General features: G+C 41.6%; 1 protein-coding gene across 6 annotated transcripts; it reads left to right on the forward strand.

Annotated features, from left to right (window-relative positions):
* The first annotated feature begins 1598 nt into the window (after positions 1-1598).
* Positions 1599-22983, forward strand: prrc2b (proline-rich coiled-coil 2B). 6 transcript variants are annotated; one of them, XM_056403054.1, is made up of 31 exons: positions 1599-1757; positions 5614-5791; positions 5908-6085; positions 6498-6600; positions 6791-6854; positions 7042-7185; positions 7775-8088; positions 8267-8391; positions 8477-8640; positions 9220-9307; positions 9386-9569; positions 10472-10814; positions 10936-11153; positions 11768-11969; positions 12068-12275; positions 12453-14498; positions 15593-15753; positions 15870-15985; positions 16082-16223; positions 16636-16712; positions 16913-17200; positions 17405-17506; positions 17661-17853; positions 17942-18039; positions 18123-18250; positions 18378-18618; positions 18713-18880; positions 19037-19116; positions 19231-19312; positions 19656-19865; positions 20622-22983. In XM_056403054.1, exons 2-31 carry the CDS (start codon positions 5677-5679, stop codon positions 20787-20789), a joined length of 6750 nt encoding a protein of 2249 aa, XP_056259029.1. In that variant the 5' UTR covers positions 1599-1757; positions 5614-5676; the 3' UTR covers positions 20790-22983. The 6 variants fall into 6 exon arrangements, with proteins under 6 accessions (XP_056259029.1, XP_056259030.1, XP_056259032.1 ...); XM_056403055.1 differs by having other exon boundaries at positions 12071-12275; XM_056403057.1 differs by having other exon boundaries at positions 9401-9569.
* The last annotated feature ends 97 nt before the right edge of the window (positions 22984-23080 follow it).

Genomic DNA, 23080 nt, shown 5'->3' on the forward strand with positions numbered 1-23080 from the left:
CTAAATAGATTATTTCCTGTTAATCAGAAGTAATCCCACTGACACCTGGTGCTCACCAGTAGCCTACATCACAATGTACTGGCGTGAATCCATCACCTAAGAATAGATCACATCACTACTGTGTTATTTAACCGGGGGTGGAGAACAAAACTTATTTATTTACATGAAGATGTTCAAAAGTATTGCTTCAAGTACTGAAAGTAGCACATCGGCTTACTCACATTCATATACATTTTGACATTTTAAAGCTAAAGTATTACTCTGTTGTCATTTTCTGAATTTCCCATTACATACTGTGCAGGCAGGTGCTTGGAAGATGGGATCATCCACAGGGTGGGTATTTCTGTTGCATGCAAAGCAGAAGCAATGCATGCAATGTTCTGAGAAAGGGGATACTAACATGTGTTCCAGTCTACTCCAGTTACTTTAGTGTGTCTGTCCTCTTCCTTTCCTCTATGTTAGAGTGTCTGTTTTATCTCTACTTGCATACTGTCAATGTCACACAATCATATCAGAGCAGGAACTACATGTATATAGTGAGCTGGTGGAGGCTGATTACTTGTGTATGCCTGAATTTGGTCATGTTGAACTCTTAGCAAGTTGTACGCACACCCACATATGCGCACACAAAGACAATTTAATGCCTGTTTTCCTCACAACTGATGCTAGTAATAGACATTACAGTGTCACAAGAGGTCATCTATGATGTCATGAAAAGTTAAATTACCATAATGTGTCTGAGTTTCACAGATACCCAGTGAAAACAGTTTAATGGTCTGTCTGGCATCTGTGGTCAAGCCTCAACGAAGGCTGTGGCTCAGCTGGTGGAAACAGATTGATCATATATGCTCCTGAGCAAGATCCTGAACCTCAATTGCTCCCAATCACACTGGTTAGGCCAATGCCTTGCATGGTAGCTTCCCAGCATTGGTGCGTGTGTGTGTGTGTGTGTATGTCTGAATTGATGAATGAGTGCCTTGGATAAAAGTGCTATAATGCAGTCCATTTACCAAAGCATCCCCATCCAGATATATTAGAAGAACAGAGAATCTATTCAGACTTTATCTGAGTGCCACTCTTCATTCAGGCTAGTGCAGTTTCAAGTGATTTAGATGACAAACTGATAAGGCAGCACAAATGAAAACAGTGAAACAATTTGAGACTAAAGAGACTAAATAGAGAGAACATATTTTATATTGATCAAAGTTACTTTGTGGCTGCAACAGACAAATGATCTCTGAATTATTCTTTAAACAAGAGATAATGCTAAATAATCACACAAAAGTTGGCTACACTCCCAGCTCTACCTAATCAGCATTTTTGAGATGCTATCTATTCAATCTAATGGCTATCTATCTATCTATCTATCTATCTATCTATCTATCTATCTATCTATCTATCTATCTATCTATCTATCTATCTATCTATCTATCTATCTATCTATCTATCTATCTATCTATCTATCTATCTATCTATCTATCCACCCACTATGTATCTATGTATTGAAATTAAGCAGCAGAGGCGCTGTTTCCTTCCTAACGTCGTTCGGTGACGTCATACGCATTCAGCCGAGCCGATCCAGCCTACACTCTGCCGTGTTCATTCTCAGGCCGGGTAGGACCCAAGCAACAACACAGCTATCGGTTCAACCTATGAAGATTGGGCTTTTACAATCGCCATCCATCCTTTGAGTAGACAAGATTTTGTGGAAATATATCACTGTCGCTAATAAGAAAATACCCTAAGTCGTTGAATCGGTGAGTTATGGACGTGGATGGTTGTGCTACATCTCCAGTTTTGCTTGTCTACTCCGCTGCCCAGTTTTATTGTTGCTTTGTTCTGGGCAGCAGCCATTTTTAATCGCCTTGTCCTACATTCCCATCGCTGTGTTCAGACCGTTCTGAAAGCCAAGCTAGGTTGAAAATGTTAGCTTAGGTTTCAGTGTTTGGTTGAAATCTGCACTAAAATACAGTGTGTTTTCACATGTCAAACACAAACGTAAATGCACTGGAAACCAGCGGCCTGTCAGGGTTGTTTTTGGATCAGTAGACTGGAAGTTTAACGGAATTGGCGTTTCGCTAGTTTCGTACAAGCTGCGATTGTCGATTGCTAGCTCATGCTAAGTTAGAGCAAGTGGCTATGTTTTGTTATATCTGCCCAATAGCACAAACAAACGGGAAACAGCAATTTTCCTTGTATCTCCACAGACTAAAATATGGAAATGATAATGATGTACAGCTCTTCAGGACCTTGGCCACTAGCACTTGATGTTTACATAGCCATTTTACTTTAGCCACCAGCTAGCATATTTTAACTAGTGGTGGCCACCAATTACACCAAGGGTCCTTCTTGACGTTTGTGCTGTTATGTTACAATTTAAAATAATGTTGGATTACACTCTTTAGAATCAGATATAAAAAACCGCGACCGTTTATGTGTTTTATCTTAGATACTCAGTGAAATAGGTTGTATTTTGTTTTCGAGCCGCGAACTGGCTGGTGTCAGTTTCATGTGCTGGATTTAGCACTAGCTTTCACTAAGGTAACGGCACTTATAACTGATGTTAACGTTAGAGAGGTCAAACATTATTATGCGGAAAATGTATCTTATACATGTAATATATTCACTTTTAGCACTTATGTTATTTTCTCTTTGTTGTCTGATGGAAATAACGTTAAAAATGTAAACAAAGTCAAGAAATGGATAACGTTAGCTGTCATTGCGTTAGCTTCCATGGCTAAGCTAGCGTCAACTAATTTTGTATTTTGGTGGTCTTTGTTGAAATTCTATTTTTTTTTTCTTAAGTTAACATAGAAGCATATGGCAGGATTGGATTTAATGATTACCTAAACCACCGTGGTAGACATATTTTTCTTAAGAAATCCCGGTAAAACGCCTATGCGGGGCTTTAACCGAGCGGCCTCCAATACGTTATTCATTGCCTGGTTTTCGACTCAAACGACGATATTTATTTGCATATGTTTGTGTATAAAATATTCAAAACAGCAGCTGTGGACGTTTATCTCTTCGCTAAGGTTATATAAACCATGAAAGAGAATAATTTAGCCAACTTTTTAATGCGTTGTGTCACCCTCTACATCTTTTCGCATATATTGTTTTGATAGTTTGATTAAGCAATCACTTTTGAAATCTGAGCGCAAGTAGCCATCATTAATATGTTCACCTTTAAGACCATGTTTGGTCATATAATCATCACAATAGTAAACCCGAAAAAACACTCCAACTGATTTGATTGTCTTTGTCAAACATATTTTACTAAAGATAAAAAATAATTTGATTGCTTATGTATAACACGTTAAAATAGCTTGTGTTATTGCTCTAGCTAAAAAATGTCACTTGACTATTTTGTCAGATTTAAGTTTATATAATGGTAAAAAACAAAAAGAGGGAACTTTTCCTAAGTTAAAATACAAAAAAAGATGGCTGGGTTTGAATAACTTTGAAGTGGACAGCAGATAAACATCAGTGAATTGCATAATTTTGTTTATTCACATGTTTTGTATGTATGTTTTGATTTCTGTAATGTTGTTGACAGTTACAGTGGTATTTGCTGTATTTTGCAGCATTGAATTTAATGTGTGTATGCCTGGTAAGGAACATTGGCACTACTAATTACATGTGATTCAAGTATGTCCCTTTATGGTTTTGTCAAATGTGACCTGTTCATTAAGCACTAAGCTTACATAAGCTCAACCTGGTGCTTGAAGGACACGGTTCCTAATAATTCATATGAGCCACTGGTCAAATTAATTTCTACAAACATCACATAATTTCTACAAAGTATCTCAGTAGTAAGGGAAGAATAGATGGAAATGAGTTTTAACCAGGAAAGAGAAGGGATTCTTGGCATGGCAACATCATGATGCTTACTTCCTGCCAACAAGAACTTTGTCCATCATACTTAATTTTTGTGTGAATAAAGTATTAAAAATGTTAGATGATTAATCATTTAAGGTGGAGGGAAAATCCACTTGTAGAATCTTGAAATTAGCTCAAAATAAATAATCTGCCACAGTGATCATTAAGCATTTATATCTTGCTCAGTCTTACTTAAGAACTTTTCATATGGACATATGGAGGACAGCATGTATACAGCACTGATTTTAATCACAGCTGGTTGCAGTAGCTCAGTGCACTTTGTAAAAAACAAAATACCACTAATCCTACACAAAGAATTGTGCCTCTTACTTGTCTGAGGACAAGTTGGATGTGTCTCTTGCCCTCAGGTCAGGATGTGTAATAAAACAAAACAGACAAATGACAGTAACTGCTTCAAAATAATTATTGATTTTTCTCAACATGTTGTTGAACACAAAAGGTATTTTTCCATGTGGTTAGAATACCTGCTTCAAGCCATGCTGTGGGCCACTGTGCGTAGAGCCAACATACCACAAATGGTTTTCTGTACAACTGTAATGTTGCTGAGGTTAGACTGAAAACGCTTATGGTCACTGTGGCCAAGGCCATGACATACGGAAGTACTAGTGCCGACAAAGGATGAATGCGTCACCTCACATTGGCTCACATCTTTTGTTAAAAGTTGCACATGGACACATTGCAAAAACTACGAGGCGCCCATCCGACCACTAACATGCAGGTGCATACTACACCTGTGTAAGGAAATAACTGGTCAGTTTTTTTTCTAATTTAAAAACAAAATGGAGAATCAATCAGAACAAACTATCCAATCATACTTACCCCAGTTTTAATCTGTTTGGATAGCCTCTTCATATGATGACTATACAAACAGAGCATGTCTGATTTAAAACTCGCAGCTGGTTTCATGAAGTTTTGCTTTGCCTTTCTTTGCTTTGTTTTTTCCAGACCATGCTTTGCTTGTGGAAGGAAAAAAAACTTAAACTGGGGTAAAATACTGATTCAATTGTTTGGCCTGAAAAGACATTCAGAAAGCACTCTCTAATCTTCTGCACAGCTGCACGTGCCTAACTGGCACTGCTAACTATGTTATGCCATTGCTTGGAAGTTGAACTCTTAAGTGTCAAACTGCCTACACTGCATGACAAGATAGTGAACATTTACTTGACTCTTAATTTTAGCTGCTGTGCTTTAGTTTCATGGGTAGATTTTATCAGCTGTAGCTAAACAGACGGGTACCCACAATCACAAAAAAGTTGTATGCTTTAATGCTGCCATCTCAGTGCTATGGAGACAAATGAAATTTTGTTTGTGATGCTGAAAGCTTTGAAAATGACATTTGAGACCTGAAAAACACTATTGCTGCTCAGATATTTTTTGAAGTTTTAAAAAATAAATTCACAAAAAGCTGTTTTCAGGTCTTTATTGAATCTTGGTGGAATTTAAGGTCCGTATTTAAATAAATTGTATATCTGAGCATAGTGTGAATTTAACGTTCATTTATGGATAGCTGTTGGGTTAATATTTGATCAGCAGTGTTTGTTGGCTACATGGTTAAGCCCACATAAAATAACTGGTATAGTGTCTTGACTCACCCTATTGTCAATCATTTGGTCTTACATTTTAATTTATTTTATTTATGCTTAAAACTTTGAAATTGTGACTTTGTGATATCTATACTTAAGGTGGAAATTTCCTCTTCTCTTCTCTTGGTAGAATCAGAAGGCACTGGGAAGAGGCGCAAAGAAAAATTTCCATACTCGATGACATTACATCGCAATGTCCGATCGTTTGGGGCAAATAACCAAGTCCAAGGATGGGAAAAGCAAGTATTCCTCACTCAGCCTATTTGACAAGTACAAGGGGAAATCAATAGAAACTCAGAAAAACACAGGTACGGTGGATTTGTTTTTGTTTTCTCCTTTTGCTTACCTTATATCAGTTACCCTGTTTCAAAAGTTTTTTTAGTCTCAGTTCCCTTGATTTATTTACTTGTGTTTTCTCTCCCAGTAGTTCCGCGACATGGCTTGCAGAGTCTTGGCAAAGTGGCCACAGCCCGGCGCATGCCCCCACCTGCTCACCTGCCGAGCTTGAAGTCTGAAAACAAAGGAAACGATCCCAACGTGATTATTGTGCCCAAAGACGGTACAGGATGGGCGAACAAGCAGGAACAAACCGATCAAAAGAGGTAAGGGAAAGAGAACGTATTAAATACAGCAAACTACTACCCTCTCGTGTAATCATTATGTCGAAGTTCAGATAAATCAACTTTGATACAAGTTGTTTTTTTTATTACTTTATGATATTTTTATGTGCTAAAGTAGTATTCTGCCTAGTTTTTGGTTTTCAAACACAAAGATTTTGTACACAAGTTAACTACACTGGGTGCAATGCAGAAGCACATCTCGAGAGACCCTATCTCAGTAGCATCAGGAAAAGTTTTGGGCTTTGCAATAGTCAGCTGTTACAGCCGATAGCTTATAGGTAGAGATAGTTGTTGCATTTACTCCTGCTCAGAGGTCCAGTATTTCTACAAATTAGTCAGTATCTGCAATTTTCCAAGACTACCTGTTTTTCTTTTTCTTCTTTCATGTTTGTAGTTCTATTGCATCAATACCACAGCTGCCGGAGTTGCAGCCGCAGCTGGCTTTACAGAAATCTGTCTCCAATCTTCAGAAGCCCTCACCGGTAGCCAACCAGGAGGTGTGTATGTGTAGCTATAGTTATATTCAACTTTTGGGCATTCTTTTGGTGATTTTTTACCACCATAAAGATAGTGATAAAACTTATGTCACTTATTTGCTGTTCAAGAAGCTCTCTTTAATACACACTGTGCCCCCCCAAACTATTAATGCAACTATTGGAATTTGACCTCGGTTTTCTTCATTTTCAGAGCACAAACACAGGTGGACCAAAGCAATGGGCCCAGCTAAATGGAAAGGCAGTAGAGCTAGATGGTGAGTGATCTCAGAATTATCTTAAGTTGAGAGTTGCATTAAAAAATTTAATGACATGCTAATGGTAAAGAATATGCTCTCTTCATTGTGACCCCATATTTCTTTCCCAGTTAGTACAACAGTCTTCTGTTTGTGTAAGTGAGACAAACATCTTTCTTTGTGTTGCTTCTTTTAATGCCAACATCAGGTTCAAGGGCCTCAAACCGACTTCAGCCCTTCTCTCACGAGGAATTTCCCACGCTGAAGGCAGCTGGAGAACAGGACAGGGCTGGCAAGGAAAGAAGCGGCTTCGATCCGTCGTATGGGCCAGGACCAAGCCTCCGCCCCCAGAGTAAGTCTCAACTCTCAAGAATTGGCTGGCGGTCTCCAAGATAAGCTAATGTCTGCTGGAAAGCAAATTATTAAATTGGCAATGAGATTTGTGATTCTGTCTGGACACTAATGATACTGTTGAAACACATCGTTGTGGGGCGTCATGTGGCGTAGTGGTCTAAGCAGGCGCCCCATGTGTAGAGGCTACAGTCCTCGCTGCAGTTGGCCCCGATTCGAGTCCCGCATCGGACGGCCTTTACTGCATGTCATTCCCCCTCTCTCTGCCTCCTCATTTCCTGTCTCTCTCCACTATCCTGTCCAATAAAGGCACAAAAGCCCAAAAACATATCTTTAAAAAAAAAAAGAAACACATCGTTGATAAACTAAAAAGAAACAAAGTCCAGTGGTAGAGAGACAAAGGGGTTACAGAAACAAACTCAGTTTCTATAACCCAGTGCTACATGTCTTTTGATATCATGTACTTGTGTATTTTTAAAGCAAGTACAACTCCATCACAGACATGCTGACATACTTTTCACTGACTCAACATGGAGATGAGGATAAAAACAGTGTTGTATTAGTTAGTAAATCTCCCTCCCCACTTCAAGATGTGACGAGCTGGAGGGAAGGTGGTGGCAGGAACCTTCAGCCCTCGTCCCTGACCCTCGGCCTGCCTGCAGATCCTGAGGGTAAGCTCACTGCCCTGGGTGAGACTGGCACCCCTCCAGCCTCATCTCACCCCTCCTCTGCCACCGGCACCACCTCTTCAACTGTAGTGACGGCTCAGTCACCAACTGTTGACCCCAAGGAGCCTTCCCTACGACCCGCCCAGCCTGTCCGCAGAACAACCGTCCCTACTGCCTTGCAGTACCAGCTTCACCACACTTCAACTGCTGTCTACCATGACATGTTGCCCGCATTTGTAAGTACAACATGGCTCATATGACTTTTTCAGGCGCTTGTTCAAAAAAAGCTTCAAAGACCAGGTACTCGTTTTAGTTGTACATAGTCAAGTTTTGGATGAAGTCAGAAACAGCTCAAGTCCCTTTGTTGGCAATTTGTATTTCTGCCTTTAACACTTGTCATCCTGCTGTTTTCAGATGTGCTCTAAAGAGACACGTGAAGCCCCAGGTACAGAACATGTCCCTACCACCGTAGCAGCCCCGGCCCGATTTGACAGCAAACCCACTTTTAGACAGAGCTATGCCAAACCCGAACTTGTCAAGTAAGTACATTCACAATGTGAGAACAGTTTGACTAATTGATAATTGGCAATTGCTAATGTGTCTTTTTACCATCTCTAATTGCAGTGGTGATGTGAGAAGAGAGAACCGCTTTGTGCGCGCTCCACCTCGACTCTCCTCTCAGCCTATCCGCAGGCCTGGTGACAGACCACTACGCCCAGCCATCATTAATCCAGAAGACCTAAAGGATCTGGATGAGCTTGACAATGACTGTGAGGATGGATGGGCTGGTCAGTATTTCCTAGACTTGACTAGATGTAATTGCCTCCTGCCCTCTCTTTTAGTTAGGCCAAATAAAATGGTGACTTTGGCTGCATTAAGTTTCTTCGTCAGCTAAAATAAGCTACAAGATGAAAATATTATCACTTGCTCTGGTTAGCGTGGCAAGGTGACTTGCATTTTAAGGATTTCATCCAGCCAGATAAATGTTTCTGTGTTTTCTTTTTTGAGTGTATGGATTTATTCAGACATAGATTTCTGCTTTCTCAGCCGAGATTGATGTTGCCTCTACTAGTTTTGCAGTCTATGTTCTTCTTTCTTTAACCTGTAATTTTCTTTAAAAACTTTTACAAGTGCATCACATGCATTGCTCTTTGCACTCTCAAGACCAGTGAAGGGAACTGACTTTGCCTGCTCATATATGTACTGCTTGTATCATACCACTCTGTATAAATCCTAATTGTACAATAAAATTCAAGTCTGTGTTGTTAGTAAGAAGTAAGGACATATAGATGGGATACCAGGGCCTTTTCCCAATGGTCTACATCCAATGCCACACCACACTTGCTGATGGTTTGTTGTTCTTCCAGGACTCCATGAGGAAGTTGATTATAGCGAGAAACTCAAGTTCAGTGATGATGAAGAAGAACACTTGCCCAATGATAAAAACAAGATGTGGTGAGATCTCTTTCCTCATAGCTCATTAATAATCTAAACACCCTTGTTAAAGTGTTTAATTATTGTCCTTACTTAAAGGGTTCTTGGTTTCAGGACTGAATGGGAGAGGGAGAGAGAGAACCTGCGTGACTGCCAGTCCTCCCTAAGTTCAGGTGAGGCGTCTTACCCCCAGGAGGGCCCTGAAGAGAATTATTCCTACCAACATCATCATCAAGAGCCTCCCAGGAAGACCAACGGCAGATATCTCTCAACGGACACCCAGGTAACCACACACAATGTTGTGTTTTCCATCTTCAATCTCCTCTTTTGAGATTACTTTTCTAAAATTAACTCATTATGATGTTACATTTAAAACACATCTTTTATCCCTCTTTGACTGGAGAATAAAATAACACTACAGAGCATAAGAATATCGGTGCTCTTTCAAGAGATGGTCATTGAGATTTGAGAGAGATGACCTTGCAGTAACCATAGTGATATGTGTCTGACTATGTTTTACTTGCAAAGCCTCTTTGCTTGGCAAGTGAAAAGGATGTGATAGACACAATGGAAGAACAGATTATGCGTCAGGATTTCTGCCATTTTCATGTGGGAAAAATCAGTCAGACTCTTTGCCTGAACAAGTTTTCAAGGTTTTTAAGTTCTCAGTTAGGGTGGGTGGACTTGGCAGATTGAGTCATTTATGGTATTCTTAAGGCCTAGCAATCTAAGGTGCACATTATGTAATGGTTATTTATATTTATTAAATATATTTATATTTTCCAAGTATAAATCTGGTGTTGGACCTTAGTTTCTTGTTATTCATTCCCATTATCCCATGTTTCTATAATTTAGAGGAATGCAACATCTTATACACACTTTACTGAAAGGTAAACATGGATTGAACTTTTGGATTTGTTTTGAAGAAATGGACACAGGTATAGTTTTCTCTGATAAAAACGGTAAATTAGAAAAAATTGTTAAAGCCTTTTCTTTAAGGACACATTATTGATAATATTTAAATATACTTGATTTAGTATATACAGGATCATTTTGGCCAAATTGGTCAAAGAGACACACCCTCTAAAACAAAAAATAAAACCTTGCATTTTTGAGGGTTTAGTCCTGTGTGTTTTCAAAAACAGAATCCATTACATATATGAACTGCCTCTGTTCCATCTCCAGGCCCAGCAGAAAAACCAAGGTGAGCCACTGGCTGACCAGGAAGATCACCGTCAGTCGCAGACTCAGGCTCCTGCTAGGGCAAAGTATGTGTCACCCGAGTTGTCAGAGGCTGTTGAGAGAGCCCGCAGGCGCCGGGAGGAGGAAGAGAGGCGTGCGCGTGAGGAACGCCTGGCTGCCTGTGCTGAAAAGCTCAAAAAGCTGGACGAGAAGTTTGGGAAGACTGAAAGGCAGATGTCAAGGACAGAGGAGGGCCAGAAAGAGGGAGATGGCAAAGAAGTCCCACTGTCCCCAAACAGGGAACAAAGTAAAGTCCACCCTGAGAACTGGCAATACAGCACAAAAGGTAAAAAAGAGAACTGCAAAAACATTTGCATATTTAGGCCTTCATATTTTATTTAAATTATGAGCACTATTGAAGAATTAAAATTAAAATTCTGGTCATTTTTGCAATCAAATGGTTCTAGATGGAAGTGAACATCCTGCAGACAACTCTCCTGGCCATAGTTACCGTGAGGAACATGGCTTTTCTACCTACCGCGGCAGCGAAGATGATGGACAGGAGCCCTCCTCCCCCTCAGGAGACTACAATGCACGTCATCCCTCCAAACCCATCCCACCTCGTTTTCAAAAGCAGCCACAGCACCACCAGCAGCAGCAGCAGCAGCAGCAACAGCAGCAGCAGGTGAGCGCCAGCTGATGCCCCTTCTAACCAATAAAGTCCTAATCCCAGACTAATGCGTCAATGTATTAGTTGCTGCTTTGTAAGAAGAGGGCTTTCAAGAGTTCACAGAAGCAGGGATTGTTTTTTAAGGTTGGAGTCATCAACTTAATTAACCTATTTGACTTTGATTGGATTATCCATTGTTAATTCTTATTAGGGTTTTTTGGAGCTAATATCCCTTGGTTCTCGTGTATGAACAGGAAAATGCCATGCACAAAGGGTGGATTGAATAACTTTGCTTTTCTTTTCATCTTAATAGGTGTTGTTGAGCTTAGAGTGTCTTGTTTCACAGAGGACATGGCCCAGTTTGTAATTAACAAAGGTGTAACATTAGCAGTGGTTCCATCTTTAATGTTATTAAAAACACTTGTGCTTTTCCTGCAGTGTCTTCTGTGAAAAGGGCCTTTTGCTAGACTAGTCATTTTTTTCCTTTACTGAGAACAGCTACTGTGGCGATGAGCATGCCAGGGTCTTGCATGAGAAGTGAAACCAAGATGATCAATGTTAATCTTTCATATTTAGTCTATAGTGTATGTTAATTGATGTGGTATTAAGTTTAGGTATGTATTCTACAGGAACAAGTATACAAGATGCAGCATTGGCAGCAGTCTGGTCACCCTGCCTCGTCTGGCTCAAGTCATGGACAGCGAGGCTACTATCCCCCGCATGTCCTTGGGTTTGACCCTCGCTGGATGATGATGCCGCCCTTCATGGATCCCCGCATGACCCAAGGACGATCTCCTGTGGACTACTACCCTAGTGCTGTCCACTCTTCAGGTGAAAACTTATTTTTTTAAAAAGAGCATTTACCTTCACATCTGAAATAAGATGGTTTGCATGGAAAAACTCCCAATTTTAATGATGATCGTTTTCAGCAGGAATGATGAAACCCTTGATGCATCAAGAACACTTGAACAGTCCTGGTTCTGATGAGGGCTGCCATCCCAACCTGCACCAGGAGAGAAGAGCCCCTTCAACTGAGCCATACCCTATGTGGAACCCAGATGGCTACCCCTTGCGCAGTTTCACTCCACCTTACCAGAGACAGCATGAAAGCTCAGATAGTGGCCAGGCAGATGACAGGTCAGTTTGTGTGTTCAAAAATATCTGAGCCTTGGAATTCTTCAGGCAGTCTTTCATATTTTGATTAAAATCTGTCAACTTTCACAAAGCAGGAAAACTTGCTTAGTGGCATAGGCTTGTGGGCTTGTGTCTGTGTTTGCCATTCTTAATCTTTTTTGTATCTCCCCTTTTCCACAGAAGTGATATGGCCTGCTCTCAACAGGACTCCTATGAAGAGAGGGCCAATGAGTGCTTGACCCACCCTCAAGATGATCTCCCCCATCATGCTTACCAGAGCCGAGGCCCAGACAGAGCACATCATGACCAAGGTTTGCTGACTACTGCTCAGAACCACCCCCAGAATCATGCTGATAATGAATACTCAAAACAAGACTGTAGAGACAAACATCTGAAAGATGGCCCTGAATCTCATGATGAGACCATAGATGGCTCCAAGGAAAATTGGAAAAGAGATGGAGGCCAGAAACAAGATGGAGGACTTAACAATACTCAAAACCAGTGGTCTGAACCCAGTTCCAGTAGTAGTAGTAGTATCAGCCAGCCATCTGAGACCAGTGGGCGTACCTTGATTCGCAGAACTGGGCCCATCAAGAAACCAGTTCTCAAGGCACTCAAAGTGGAAGACAAGGAGAATGAGAAGCCTAAACCTGAGCCTGAGGAGAAGCCCGTCCCCTACCGCCTGGAGAAAGAAGTTCTCACTAATGTTTATGATTTGAAGAAAGATATCCAGCCTGCCAGTAACAGGCGTGCAGCCTCACCTGTTGTTGAGAAACAACCAGAAGAGAGGCAGCGTCAGTCACCAGCTCCCACCAAAACAGAGAGGCCTTTGAGCACCCACAGTGATGACTCTCCCAAGGAGAGCACCTGGGACAGTGGCAAGAGCCAGTCACTTAGAGATAGCCAAGAAAACCGGGAGCCCCAGGCACCACGGCGCAATAACTGGATCTTTATTGATGAAGAACAGGCCTTTGGTGCAGTCAGGGGAACAGGAAGAGGCCGCAGTCGAGGCTTCAGGGAATTCAGCTCTAGAGGTGGAACCCGTGGTGGCAGAGGTGGAGACAATATCAGAGGAGCTTATAACAATAATAACAGCAGTGGCATTGGCGCTCAGCGGACAGGCAGAGGCCGAGCACCAACTAGGGACCTTGTCAAGGTGGAGGAGTTCCAGAGGGGCAAGCCCCGGAGACGAAATGTCAGCGAGACCTTGAGTGAAGCCTCTGAGTATGAGGAACTGCCCAAGAGGCGCCGCCAGAAGGGATCTGAAAATGGAGATGGTTACACAGAGTCTGGAGAGGTCCGTAAAGCAGACAGAGATTCTTGGAGATCCAACAAAGTGTATACAGATGACCAGACAGCCACAGATTTCAAAGAAAAGACCAAGGCCAGCAGGGGTTTTGGGGGTCGCACATTGCCTCCCAGACTGAATACCACTGGAGGTTACAGTCGAAGCTTTGGAGGCTCCAGGGATATTTCCACATGGAGGGGCCGTGGGCCACAGTTTGGCAGCAATGGTGGTTCCATACAAGAAAATGGTTATGGTCCTGGAGCTGAAACTATTTATTCCCGTAGACTTCCTGTCGAACGTGAGACTCTCAAGTACAACCCTAAATTCACTGGCTCTTTGATGGAAAATGGCACAGAGGACCGAGAAGGAGAGTACTACTTTGACAACGAAAACCCTGACAGGCAGATGCTAAGGAGACGGCGTCCACCCCGTCAAGACAAGCCTCCACGCTTCCGTCGTCTACGACAAGAGCGCGAACCTGGTTCAAACCAGTGGACAAGTGACGAGTACGTAAATGGGGACTTTGCGAACCCATGGCCTGGTCGCTCCAAAGGCAGTGGGGAAGACAGCTGGCCTAGTGGCCACTATTCTGGTGGACGTTCTAGCCAGCATGGTCAGGTGGAGGAATGGGAGACAGGATCAGACAACAGTGACTTTGGTGACTGGAGAGAGAAGCGAGGTGGAAGTGGAGGCGCGGCTACACAGGGACATGGTGACATTCCCTCTGACTCAGGCCACAGTGAACCAGGCTCTGGCGAGAAAAGGGAACTTTCCAAGAGAAGCTTCTCCAGTCAGAGACCATTGGTAGAACGGCAGAACAGGAAAGGGGAGCCATCGCTGCTAGAAGCAAGCAAGATGACACGTACACCTGATAATCCCCCCACATCCTCCTCTAACAGGAGCGACAGTTGGCAGAATGGAGGGACTTCTTGTAAGAGGTGAGGTGAATAATAAAACAAACTTTAAGTTGAGGTTTATTGTAGGTTATACTATCCTATACCCATATGCATTGCTCCTGAGAATGAAGCATCCTTAAGATGAGCTTGGGAATTCATTAATGCTCTAGTGCCGTGTTTCAGGCCTGGTTGTTATAGTTGCTTAGAAACCAACAGCATAGTGTGTCTTCTTCCTATATTATTTTGAATTAAGTGTACTCTGGCTTGCTCTCTCTCAATGACAGGAATGAACACCAGTGTTTGTGTTTTTTGGCTCACCTTAATTTGAAGAAAATTCTCTATTACAAATGTATGAAAGTAAGTGCAAAGAGAAACAGTGTAATTATTCAGTAACATATCTACCGTTCATTTTACCAGCATTAATTATTTTACTGGCCCTTGTGATATTGTTGAATTCTGGATTACACTGTGAATGTCTGATTTTACTTGTTCCAACAGGTAGCTTTTGAGATCATTTTGTTGCAAGAGGCAGAGGTTCATGCAAAATTTCTGTGGCCTCCTGGGTTCAGTTTGGAAGTGCCACATGCTATTTCCACTTGCTCTACCAACAGTTGTGTATTAGTTGACTACAGCTGAGCCACTCACCTGTAGATAGTTTGTTCTGTCAATGCTCTTGCATTTTGCTCCATTCTTTAAGGAGGTAGTAGGTTTGCTACTGTTTCCCCTGCAGTGAAAGTCTGAGGTACTGAGCAGTTCTCACCATGCAGTCAGTCTCAGATGAGTATGTAGCTCAGTTTCATTGGTGAGATGAATGTGGGAAAGGCGCCTGTACCTAACAGGAGGATTGGCAAATTGAACAACACTGTAGATTTTCCGCTGCATCGCCCCTGAGCCTGAATTTTAAGTAATCCTGTTTGTTTTTCTTCTTATTCCACCTGCTATTTGTCCTTTGCTGGACTTAATTGGCTAACTGAAAAATATATTTTTTGCCAAATTGACAACTGCCCAAAATGAATTGGACCACAGGATTCTCAGAAGTTTTGTTTAATTTTGTCACTTTTTTATGTTGATGTTTTGGCAGTGCTCAGAATACCCAATTAAAATCCCTTTGTCTCCCCCTTTTCTATTTTCGGCAGGAGCCCAGATGAGTCCGGCCCAGTCTACAGCATAGAGCAGCCGGAGGAGAGGGAGCCCAGTGAGCCCTCAGGGAAGAAATTAGACAAGGAGCTGAAGCCAGGACCTGTCAAGACAGACTTAGCTGAACCTCTGTCCCAGTATGAACTCAGCAGTTACCCAAGTGAGTGCAGTTTTTTTCATTAAAGTTTATGTTCTCCATCTTGATAGGAATAATAAAAATCCCTGGACAATTGGTGCTCCTACATTTCTGAATTTCTAAAAAATCTTGTTTTGTAGTCGAGGGGGACGCAGGGGGACCTGTTTCAAATCCAGATGGATACCAGGATGCCTTGTCCAAAAAGCAAAGACGCCCACAGGAAGATGAGAGAAGGAGGAAGGATCAGGGAGCTACTGTAAGTTAAACATATGTTCAACATATGCTCAGTCCTCCTGCTGAGAATGAACAAAATGTATGTAGTTTGTTAAGCCTTTTCTCATTGACTTTTTAGGTGCCAGTGAAGAACAGGACAATCACATCCAAGATACCACCACGCTTTGCCAAAAAGCAGGGAAGCATGAGCATTGAGCAACCTGAGGAGGCACTTTCTTCCAACAACCTGGGAACTGAAATCTGGGAGACCAACAGCTCAGGTAGTAGATGGATCCAATTTTCTTTCAAGTAGTAGTTCTCACTCCTTTTGTTGTTTGTTAAGTATATTTGCTTAATTACTGCAGAATATTTCAGCTTAATTATCAGAATTTACTTTTGTAATATTATTGCTACAGGATTGATTCAATATTTAACAGAGAAACAAGTTTCTTAACCTTTATTTTGTTATTTTTGGGGACAAAGCAATTATGTAGGCTTATCATTTACTCTAAGTTTGATGTTAAAATGACATTAAAACACACAGAAAAAAGAGTTATGAAGTAGGAATTTAGGAAGGAATTATTTAAAATGTGCATTTCTTGTAAAAGTTTTATATTTTTGTGAATGGGAATTTTGAGAAAAGAGACAAATTGATTGCATTCGTCACTAATGGCATACATTTATCTTTTGCAGCTCTTTCAGTCCAGTCTTCAGGGGGAGACTCATGGACTAAACAGGTGTCTTACACTGGGAGCGAGCCCAACTCTGAGGTAGTACAATGCAGTTGCTCATTGAAACCTCCACATATACTGCAAATGCTCTGTGTCTGCATTGTATGTCTTCAGTTAAAAGTATTTTCCTTTTTTTTTTTCTTTTTTTTTTGACATTTACAAATAAAAAATTGGTTGCAATGGAATAAGATTACTCAAGAAACATGAACAAATTAACGCCTTTCCTTCTTCTTGGCCAGGATTCTGATGCTGGACCAGAGCAAAGCAAAGAACAGCACAAGCCAGGGCCCATCGGAAATGAACGCTCCCTGAAGCATCGCAAGGGCTCAGAGGGTGTTGATCGACTGGAAGGTGGCCCCATCACACCAGTCAATGGTGTGGACCTCCATGTGGACACTGTGCTGCCCGTGCCTCCTATTGAGTTTGGTGTCAGTGCCAAAGACTCTGATTTCAGCCTACCACCAGGCTCTACCCCAGTGCCAGTGTCAAATCCTGTCAACAAGCTTCAGGACGCACTTACCACCAATGTGAGGGATTTTTATCTGTACTTGTGGTGTCTTGTAAATTAAACAGTTATAGGTGATTGGAAGGCATGAAGGATAATTACAACCAAAATCAATAATAGGATGCTTCAAGGACATTTTAGTAATGGAAGAGTGTCTTTTTGTGCTTAAAAACAAGAGATATTGACTTACAACTCATAGATCCTGAACTTTTGTTTATTTTAACAGACTGCTCTCAATCAGAGTATCCCCATGCTGCGCTCCAACCACCTGCAGCCTGGCATTAACCTCAATCCCATCTCCTTCCCCAGTGCTGACCTCACTCTCAAGGTATTTGAATTACAATCCTGTATAAACATGTGCTAATTAGTGTCTGTTTAGGCAATCTTTTCCTGTATGTGGAAAAATATAGTGTGAACATTAAGGAAAAACTGACTGTGGTATCAAAACATGCTTATCAACTTTAAATGTTTGTTTTCTCCAGATGGAATCAGCACGCAAGGCGTGGGAGAACTCCCAGTCCCTCCCTGAGCAGGGCTCTCCTGGCGGAGGTGCTTCAGGTGCTCAGCCTCCCTGCAGCGTTGGCTCATCCAGTGGTGTCAGCTACAGTTCTTTTGGAGGAGTGTCCATGCCTCCGATGCCTGTGGCATCCGTAGCACCCTCCATGTCCATGCAAGGTAAACATTTCTTTTTCTCCGTTTGATGAGGGTTTAATCTTTGAGGAGAACTAAACTTAAAAGCTGTTGTTTCCTGTCCATTCTTTAGGAAATCATATTCCCCCATTGTATCTGGATGGCCATGTCTTTCCAAGCCAGCCACGCCTCGTGCCTCCCACCATGACCCAGCAGCAGACATACCAACAGGTAGAGATATAAACACATAAACAGACAAGCTTGTTTGTGTATCAGCAAAATGGTCCTTATGTTACATTTTTTCATCCATTCAGGCGGCCGCAGCTCAGCAGATTCCCATCTCTTTGCACACGTCTCTTCAGGCTCAGGCTCAGTTGGGGCTTCGAGGCGGTCTACCTGTCTCTCAGTCTCAAGAGATGTTCAACTCTATTCCCCCCTTCAGGTACTAGATGGAATTCACACTGGTCTCGTTAAAATGGTTCACTTTAGTCATTATCTGTTCAGCTTGTGTGGAGTTTAATGTTTTCTTTTGTTCATTCTGCTGCACCGCTTGGTCTTCCTCGTTTCAGGTCCCAGGTTTACATGCACCCCAACCTGTCACAGCCCAGCCCCATGGTGCTGTCAGGTGGAGCCCCTCTCAAGGGGCCCTACTCGGCTTTCCCTGGCATGCAGCCCTCAGACATGGTCAAGCCACAGTCAGGCTCACACTACCAGCCAATGAATGGCAGCCAGCAACTAGTCTATGACAGCCAGATGAACCAGGGGCCTGGTATGGGGTCCTCCCAGTTAATGGACTCTCAACTCATCCAGGTTAGTGGGTTTCACAACAGCTCAAGATACTATGTTCCTGTTGGTGTATTTTGGGATTTTTTCAGATATAAACAAAAATCTTTCTTTTCACCAGGTGACCATGCCCCTACCTGGCTCTCAGCTGCGCTATGGCTCAGCTCAGCAGCATCTCATCCTCCCACAGTCCATCCAGCTGCAGCAGGGACAGAACCTGTCAGTGGGAGCCCCGCGTCGAATGCTGCCGCCTGGCTCCCAGCCTGCTGTCATGACTGGCAGTCGAGAGGTGTGACTTATGGTTCTAATGTTACTCAACAAAAAACTGTTAGAATAGTACAGACAAATCTGTACGTTACTGCATATTTTTTTTAATCTATAACACAGTGGTCCACAATGGTTCATATGTATTGACAATGTGTCTTCCTTGGTTCCCTATTATCAGGGCTCGCAAATGGAAATGAAAGGCTTCCAGTTCTCTGATAAGCCCAATCACTCCCCAGGCATATCTGGAGGATCCTACAGGTGCGTGGAAAATACTTGTTCAATCACTAGGAGGTAATTGGGTAGAACTGTATGTATAACTAACACACCATGTGCAGCTTTATTAACTTTATTTTCTTTCCTCCTTTTCATCAGGCCTGGTTCTGCCAGCCCCAGTGGCAAGCCCTCTGGTCCTGGGGGCCCTGTAGGCCCCCTGCCAACACATTTTACACAACAGGTATTTATTTTTCACTCGATTATTTTGAGATTTATTTACTTTAAAGGGTAATCGGGCATTTTTAAACTTGGGCCAATGACAGAGATATTCCACCACCTAAGGCTAGAGAGTTTGGTATATTAAAAGCTGCTCTCACATCTCAAAATGATGGTCCTGGGTTCACTTCTAAAAACTAAAACTGCAAAAACTCCTAACAACAAACCTGTGAGTGAACTCAAGTATTTGGACCAAGTCTGAAAATGCCTTAAGAAATTCAATACTAGCATGCTAATTATTCGTGTTTTCATTTATTTCCCACTCCCTCATCTACTTCCTTTCCCTCCTCCTCTCCCATGAGCAACAGGTCCCACCTGCTCAGGGCAGCATGGTGATGCACATGCGGCCCCCCACCACAGGCCCTTTCCCCAACCCCATCCAGAGACCAGTCATGCAGGTCAACAAGCCTGTCATCATCCGCTCCCCCCCTTACCCTAATCCCGGCCGTGACCCTTCCCACTCCACCCCTCCCTCGGCCCCCGAGCCCCCTGTCAAAGGGCCAGAGGATGGCATGAAGGTGAGCCACCCACTGTAAATATAGGTAATTTAATTTAATCAATTTTCTTTTTCTCTATTTGAATTACTTGTTGTATGTTTTTTTTAGCGTGTGTCTTTGACTTTTAAAGTGTACAGTTCTAGTAACCATATCATAAATGTGTTGATACAATACATTTTTAGTATCGAAAGACTTATCTGAGATAGTATAATTCTATACTGTTTATAGCATTATTATTAACAGTTTGTCTATAGAGTAATCTTTAACGTTCTCTGAAAATGTTTCTCAAATATGTAATTTTCATTTGAACATTTCTTTCTTGTTACAGTAAATACTTTAGCATTTATAGATATAATTACAGATGAATGAAGGGTTTTAATTTTGGATAATCTAATGCTAATAATTTAATTTAAATGACTTGTGTGTTAGTAAACTAGTTAACTAGTAATCAGCAGCATGGTTTGGCTGAGTATGGTGTTATGGAAAGCTAGGAATCTCTGTTGCCTTATAACACTGCTGTTAATAAAAGTGATCCAATGCAGTGAACAATAGGTAATTGCCAACAAGGTGTTTTTCCAGAGCATTGACTTTTTTGGATGAAGTAACCTGTACAATTGTGAGAAGCTGCAAAAGAAGGAAATTGTCAAAAACGTCTACTGTTTTAACCAGATAGCTGAGCATCAGCCTTGGACTATCCAAACAAGTGTTTGCTGCATAAATTTAAAGCTCGCCAGGCACTGCTGTAGATCTTAGTAACCCTGCCTTCTTTTTGTGCAGAATAAAACCATACGAGAAGTGCGCAAGGCAGTGGGTGAGGGCAAGACACCATCTGGGGGCATGACCAGCAAACTCCAGGAGCCCCTACCCTCTACAGGGCAAGCCAAACCAGCACGCACTGGAGCCATTAAACCCCAGGCGGTCAAAGTAGAGGAGGGCAAGGCATAACAATGGACCTGAAAATCCTCATCACCACCCAGCCTGCCAACACAACGCCCCTTGACCAATGTCTGAGCCTTCTGAGACCCATCTTATCCCAAGGCACCGAGGCAAGGGGCAGACATGCAGACATCACGATGAATTACCCCTCTTGAACTGTCAGAACTGGACACTATTATTTCACACCACGTATAGAGATATATAAATATATTATAAATATATACATAGACACAAACAGTCTTTTAAGCAGATCTCTTCAAGGTCCTCTTTAATTTATTATTAGTCACTTTTAAGGGGAGATTGGTAAAGATAAAAGATATTTCTGTTTTCTTTTGTGTTTCTCCTCGAAGCGGGGAAAAGGAAAATGGCCAACTCAGACAGAGGGTTCATTTTTCATACCATTTTGCCAAACTATTTACTCCCTGTTTATGGACTATAACCCTTAAGACCAGGCAGACACTTGATAAATCTCATTATGAGAAGCAAAGTCTGTTAAAAAATTTTTTAAACAAATTTGAAATGCAGTGGGGTACTTGTTTGTCATTTTTCATTGGCATTTTTGCTGGTAAATAAAGTTTAAAGTCATCACCCATTAATCCTATTGGTAAAGGACTTCTTTTATTAATGCAGGAAATATCCTAACTCCAATTTGTGGACATCATTGCATGTCAACATGGCAAAAGTCAAGTGCATCAGCCTAGAATAGCATCTTCTGGGGTTCCACACCCAGCCCATGAACTGTGGCAAAACTGCTTAGACTGGTAGAATTTATTTCTTTTCTTAAAACTCTGTTCTTTGCTTTTACATTCTGTTGCTTGCTCTCTTCTGTCTGTAAATTGAAACAAAAAGGTGGACATTGTACCAAAATCATGTTGCTTCCATGGGAACTTCACTGGCATTGATACAGCGTGTGCATGTGATGTGCTGAATGTGTGTAAACTTGCAGGACTCCTGCCTAGAAGCTAGCAACATTTCACAAAGACTGTACCTGAACTCAGCATTCATTATGCTGCCATCGACTGTATGGATTTTGATAAACCAAGCTGGCAACAATTTTGGCCTCATTGTGAAGTTTTGTGTGTGGGGTGGGGAGGTGCTGCATTCTCAATTGCTGTAAAGGACCCCCCTGAAATAGCTGATTGAAATGTTTGCTTTCTTATCGCTTTGTTTGGGTTGTAATGAATCAAACTGTCTGTTTATGAAGATGTGATATAAGTGATAATTTTTACATCCCTCAACCTGGGGCAGTTTGCTTTTTTTTTTGTTTGTTTCTTTTAATGCTCCTGAAAGACTTTGCTCTCTAATTCCGTTCATATCCCACTTGACAGTACTGTGGGGAATTGTGAAGAAACAGACTCATCACCATTTGATTATTCAGCATCTGGTCTCTGAGGTGGCACTAGCAATAAATGCAGCCTAACTATAATCACAATCAGGGTCCAAAAAACTTATTTTTTCTGTTAGAAGCTAATGATCACAAATGAGGGGCGTTTAGCGTTGCTTGCTGAAATAAAATACGATCTTTGCTTAAGCTTTTTTTGTGCGCACTGCAGTTCCAGTGGACTACGAAGGACTTTTAAAAGTGTTCTGTTTGAAAATGTGAAGCTGTTGGATTCATCATTTATTTTGTTTTTTTTGTAATGGACATTCATTTTGAGACTCACAATGCCAATGTCATAACTGGTTAAATGTTACTGCTTACTATAACGCTCCATGACACTACAAAATGTTGCGATTTATCTTTATGACAATGTTTCACTGGTATATATGTATATGCATACTTAACTGTACAGTCGAGCCTTGTCAGCGAGGGGAGGCTTAAACCCACATTTCATTTTAGATATTGTGGCACTATAAAGGAGTTAACGTTGAAAAGGTCACTGTGTTCTCAGAATGGACTGCTTTCACTTGTTGATAGGTTTATTGGGCTTGGAGTGTTTTTGCCTCTTATCCCTTACTGCAAAAGATCTTGATGCTTCTCATCATTGTACCTGCACCAAAATGTTGCCCTGACTTTTTTTTTTGTACTTTTAAGATGCATATTTCATTTTGTCAGAGGACCAGCGCTTTCTACAGCTGATCCAGCATTCTATTTATCCTATCTGATCTTTATCCTTTCAGATATTTGGTCATTACTCTCCCTTGTTAAAAAAAGAGCTTATTGAAAGAAAAGAAATAAAGCAGTTGTGATTTCTTAAATGTACTGTTGATTCTGTATTCTCACTTTGTCATATTAAAATCATGCATCAAATTCTTGTGAAAGATATTGTGGGGAAATGATTTCAGTCTTGGGACTGTTG

This window comes from Seriola aureovittata, chromosome 18 (assembly GCF_021018895.1).
Source record: "Seriola aureovittata isolate HTS-2021-v1 ecotype China chromosome 18, ASM2101889v1, whole genome shotgun sequence".
Classification (NCBI taxonomy): domain Eukaryota; kingdom Metazoa; phylum Chordata; class Actinopteri; order Carangiformes; family Carangidae; genus Seriola; species Seriola aureovittata.

Bases quoted from the DNA above. Each gene is read 5' to 3' on its own strand.
- prrc2b (XM_056403054.1), top strand. From the start codon at position 5,677: ATGTCCGATCGTTTGGGGCAAATAACCAAGTCCAAGGATGGGAAAAGC. The intron at 17,201-17,404 runs GTGAGGGATTTT...TTATTTTAACAG, and splicing joins AGGACGCACTTACCACCAAT to ACTGCTCTCAATCAGAGTAT. The intron at 17,507-17,660 runs GTATTTGAATTA...TGTTTTCTCCAG, and splicing joins GTGCTGACCTCACTCTCAAG to ATGGAATCAGCACGCAAGGC.